We start from the raw sequence: 5,000 nt of genomic DNA, 5'->3' as shown, positions 1-5,000 counted from the left end.
CTTCTCCATAACCAACAACAACATCTCGAGGCATTACCCAAGGCGCTCAGGATTGCTGCCGACCACAGCGTCTCTCCGGCGAGGGCAGGGAGGTACAGCATGGCTCCCCAGCGCTGCCCGAACACGTTCTGCAGCGGGTCCAGCATGGTCACGTAGCGGGCGTCGCGCATCTTACGGGCGAAGAACAAACCGCCTGGAAATAACGAAGAATGGTAATAGCACAAGGAAAGTAAAACGGATGCGAATTATAAGCCTCCCCCCCTCTACAAAAAAAAAAAAAAAAAAAAAAAAAAAAAAAAAAAAAAAAAAGCAAAATAACTTATAGGTTGTAAAAGACAAATTATCTCCCACTTTCGAAAAAAAAATCCTCTACTAGTATTACAACCAAAACTACTATAACGGCAAAGGTCCTCTCACCCAGCGTCAGGCTGATGGCATAACCGAAGGGCGCCTGACACCAGACGAGGCCGCTCGTGAACACTGCCTCCGCCGACCCGTTTATGTAGCCTCCGCCGACCCATGTTGCTGGAGGAAGAGAAGGGCAAAGGTGAGCGTTGGATCAACGTTGAGGAAATGTATGCACGTGCTTGGGGCCCAGACGGAAGGGCAGCACAGGCTACCGCTACCCAAGCTTTAACCTGGAATTTAGAACATTTAGTCCTGTCCTGTGAAAGGGGTTTTGATACTGTTATCATTACCGATCTCATCTATCATTATCACTGTAATCATCATTATTTTTATTTTCATTATTATTATCCATTATTCTTATTTTCATCATTATCATCACTATCATTATTGCTTTTATAATAAACACTATTATAATTATCATCTCTATCACCATTATCACTACCATCAATGTCATTATAATTATCATCACCATCATTATCATATTATCTTTATTACTACCATTATCATTGTCATTGTCACTATCATCATCACCATAACCAGCACCATAATGACCATCATAAACATCATGATGATTATCATTATCACTCACATTACTCTTACTATCTGCGCTTTAGGCATCTAGGATCTGGGACTTGGCGAAAGGGCATCACCGGAAGGGCCGAGTAAATATCTCGCTACCAACAGCGGCTATTCTTTGTCTTAACTGATATTGCGAATGATATCAAGCATGTCTCTTTCTTCTTTATCATCGTGTTATTAGTATTATCATCATTATCCCCACTATCATCACTGTTTGACATCATACTCTAATAACTGAAATTCTGCGTCACACAAGATCATCAGCAAGCACCTACACGCGCGAGTGACGAGCAAATGTGTGGTCAAAGCACAAAATTTCCCATTCGACGATTCCCCAAGAATAACACACTTGTGGCGACGCGAAAAAGACGTTCTCCTTGCCAAGTTACATGACACAGCGATCTGCAGAACATTATTCAGTTTGCAAACATCCACAAATAAACTGCAATGACCGTTTAGTTACTTGTTAATTATTCACGCTTACTCAATATTTTTTTTCCTTTTAATAATTAGCATTTAATAATGGATATTTAACAGGACGGGGAACAACTCAAAACAGCTACTTCATGGCACTCTTAGCCTAATCCGGATTCCTGAGATCACGTGTTTCCGGTGTCCTTGTTACAGCCGCTTTGAATTAAGGATTCATAATTTTCTCATTTACTTTGTTCATTTTATGTTTTTTTTATGCTCGTAAAAAAAAAACTCAAGGTATAAGGACCGAATTTCACCGTCAAGTTCATACCACGTGCATGCATCATAAATTTTTTTTCTCTCTCTCTTAGCTGATGCATGCAGACTTGTTTATGGTAAATAAGAACTTTCTTCCTATATTAAATATGCTTGCTTGTGTAAAGATGTCCTCTCCAGTCACATATAAAATGTCTAATTTCCCGCCGATCATTATTCTGCCGTAATTCTATTCAGCTTCTGTAACCAAGCCTATATAAAACAGGAGGAGAAAGAGAAAATAAAAATCCAGGCGGCAGTTATGCACGGAGGCAGACTCCTCCCAGACGCTCCAAAGAATTTACACACTTGACAAATAAACGGCAAAGGTAGTCTCTGATTCTAAATAAAAAAAAAATGGAAGTGATAAGACGACCCTTGAGGTAATAATGAACGAAGAAATGATTTCATAACAAGAAAAAGGAACGGAGGAAACGAGCAACTCCTCGAATCCATCCCTCCATTTCCTACTGGCACTCGCACGCTCACTCTCACTTTCTCCTTCTCCCTCTTTCGTTCATTTTCTCTCCACTTCGGCCTTGTCCTCCTCCTCTCCCTCTTATCTGTTCTTTTGTCTTCTCCCTCCTCTCTCTATTCTCTCCTTTCTCTTCACACACACACACACACACACACACACACACACACACACACACACACACACACACACACACACACACACACACACACACACACACACACACACACACACACACACACACACCACACACACACACACACACACACACACACACACACACACACACACACACACACACACACACACACACACATGCATACTCTCCCAAATTCTCTCTTTCCCCCCACTCCTTCTTCCTCTTCCTCGTCCTCGTCCTCTTCCTCTTCCTCTCCCTATCTCTCTCTCTCTCTCTTCCTCTCTCTCTCTCTCTTCCTCTCCCTCTCTCTCCTCCTTTCTCCTCTCTCTCTCCCTTTCTCTTCTCTCTCCTTTTCTCTCTCTCTCTCTCTCCCTTTCTCTCTCTCTCTCTCCCTTCTCTCTCTCTCTCTCTCTCTCTCTCTCTCTCCTCTCTCTCTCTCTCTCTCCCTCTCTCTCTCTCTCTCCTCTCTCTCCCCTCTCTCTCTCTCTCTTCTCTCTCTCCCTCTCTCCCATCTTTCTCTCCCTCTCTCCCTCTCTCCCATCTTTCTCTCCCTCTCTCCCATCTTTCTCTCCCTCTCCCCCATCTTTCTCTCTCCCTCCCCCCCCCTCTCTCTCTCTCTCTCTCTCTCTCTCTCTCTCTCTCTCTCTCTCTCTCTCTCTCTCTCTCCGCATCTCCCTCTCACTCTCCGCATCCCCTTCTCACTCTCCGCATCCCTCTCTCTCTCTCCGCATCCCCCTCTCACTCTCCCTCCCTATCTCCCCCTTTCCCTCCCCCTCTCTCTCTCCTTACCTGTCATAGTCAAGCAGCCCACGAAGATGCCGATGTCCCTGCCTGCCAGCATGACATCCTCGGCGCTGTTCTCCGCGTTTTTGTTGCGCCATGCTGCCCACAGCCCGATGCCCAGGATCAGGAGATAGAAGATGATGATGGCCACCAAGCCCGGGACGTTGATGGAGCGGCCGGCCTCGCTGAGGGGGGGAGGGGGAGATATGGGGTTTTAGGGGGGGGGTAATGTCTTTTTTTTTAATGGGGGAAGAAAGGGATAAGATTTCATTGGGGGAGGCAAGCAATGGGTTTGCAAAAGAGGCAAGTGGTAAGTTTTCAATGGGGAGGCAGGTAATAGGTTTCCAAGTGGAAGGTAAGCAATTGGTTTGTAAAGGGGAAGCAAGCAAAGTGATTTCATAAGGGAGGTAAAAAACAGGATTGCAAGCGGGAGGCGAGCAATGGGTTTCATTGGAGGGGAGAGCAATTTTCAAGAGAGATGCAAAAATTGAGTTTTCAAATGAGTTTGCAGTGGGTTTGCATGGGGGGAGGCGAGCAGTGGGTTTTGAGGGAGAGACAAGCAGTGGGTTTTCATGGGATTCTCATGGGGGAAAAACTGACTTCTATGGGAAAAGGGAAACATTGGATTTTCATGGGGTAGGCAAGCAATGTTTTCGTGAAGGAACAAGGAACGGATTTTCCTTTATCCCGAATCTTTGCATCGTTGTTCCATTGTGTTCTGTGGATGTTACCCATGTGATTGAATTCGATATTGCATGACGCTTGGGACTGATGTGCTTTTATTGAGCACTAATTGCCATGACTTCAATGGGTGTTATGGGCTCGTTGTGAATTTAGAAAAAAACTCGTCTGGATTAGCTTATCCCGTGTGTGGTACATATATAGTACCTGCACAAAACAGGGATAGTCTACTATAATACGAATTATATGTAGTAGTAATCAGTCTCATGTAGCCGATGATGAAGTATATTGAACAGGTGTGTGGTTTATGCGTAGGAAAGGGTCAAGGAAAATGGTATCAATACAATGAGTGCAGAAGAATATGAGTAAATGTTATCAGGTAGAATCTCGTAAAAAAAAAAAAAAATGTCATAATAGCAATCTGATGGCCAGAGACATGCAATTTCAATTTTTTTGTTTGTAGAAATGTTGCCCTTCAATGTAATTACTCTTGCAAGTCGGTCAAAGACATAATAGCAATCTGATGGCCAAAGACATGCAATTTCGGATTTTTAATTACAGAAATGTTACTCTTCAATGTAATCAATGTTGCAAGTTGGTTGCAAGAGACTCACCCTGCAGATAAGAAGTCCGTCACATTTTCTGTGGTCAGCAACATGTCACCTTCGGTCGCCATATTTTCGTATCTGAAAGATAGAAAAAACCCAGTTAATTGTTAATAAAGATATAAATACAAGTGTATAAATGCTACTGCTTCCTATAGTACACAGAGAATAAAACAATATGTGATTAAATTTGATGTATGACTACAGTGAAGTGTATATTGATATATTGGTTAATTGGTTTCCCGAATAAATAATTAATCGCCAAAACAGGTGTTTACTAATATCTATTTTCGATGTCATTCACGTGTTTATTAATATCTATTTTCGTTATCAAATCCCGGGATAATATTTGTACTATCGTCATTATTTCTCTCTCTCGACGTGCTTGAATGCGTGCGCACACGCACACACGTACACGAACACACGTACACGAAGTACGTGTGTTCGTGTGCGATACAAAGACAGAAAGACAGGCCAATTCACACACAAAAAAATTAAAAAAAAAAAAAAAAAAAAAAACAATGACAACGATGGGCTTAAATCACCCAAGAAAAGAAGAAGAAGAAGAAGAAGAAGAAATGAAGAAGAAGAAGACGAAGAA

The 5,000-nt window shown here is 42.7% G+C and overlaps 1 protein-coding gene across 2 annotated transcripts in view; it reads right to left on the bottom strand.

The window, feature by feature from the left end:
• Positions 1-5,000, bottom strand: part of LOC119575132 (high-affinity choline transporter 1-like) — a 35,055-nt gene that overhangs the window by 8,169 nt on the left and 21,886 nt on the right. For both annotated transcript variants that reach the window (XM_037922564.1, XM_037922565.1), the window contains exons 2-5: positions 4,409-4,480; positions 3,120-3,298; positions 418-525; positions 38-193 (exon numbers count right to left, since the gene is read on the bottom strand). In XM_037922564.1, the coding sequence (XP_037778492.1) occupies positions 38-193; positions 418-525; positions 3,120-3,298; positions 4,409-4,470 (505 nt within the window). In that variant the 5' untranslated portion in view covers positions 4,471-4,480. The remainder of the gene's footprint in view (positions 1-37; positions 194-417; positions 526-3,119; positions 3,299-4,408; positions 4,481-5,000) is intronic.

The sequence above is a fragment of the Penaeus monodon genome, chromosome 7 (assembly GCF_015228065.2).
Source record: "Penaeus monodon isolate SGIC_2016 chromosome 7, NSTDA_Pmon_1, whole genome shotgun sequence".
NCBI lineage: Eukaryota > Metazoa > Arthropoda > Malacostraca > Decapoda > Penaeidae > Penaeus > Penaeus monodon.
This window is presented reverse-complemented; position numbering and strand designations above follow the sequence as displayed.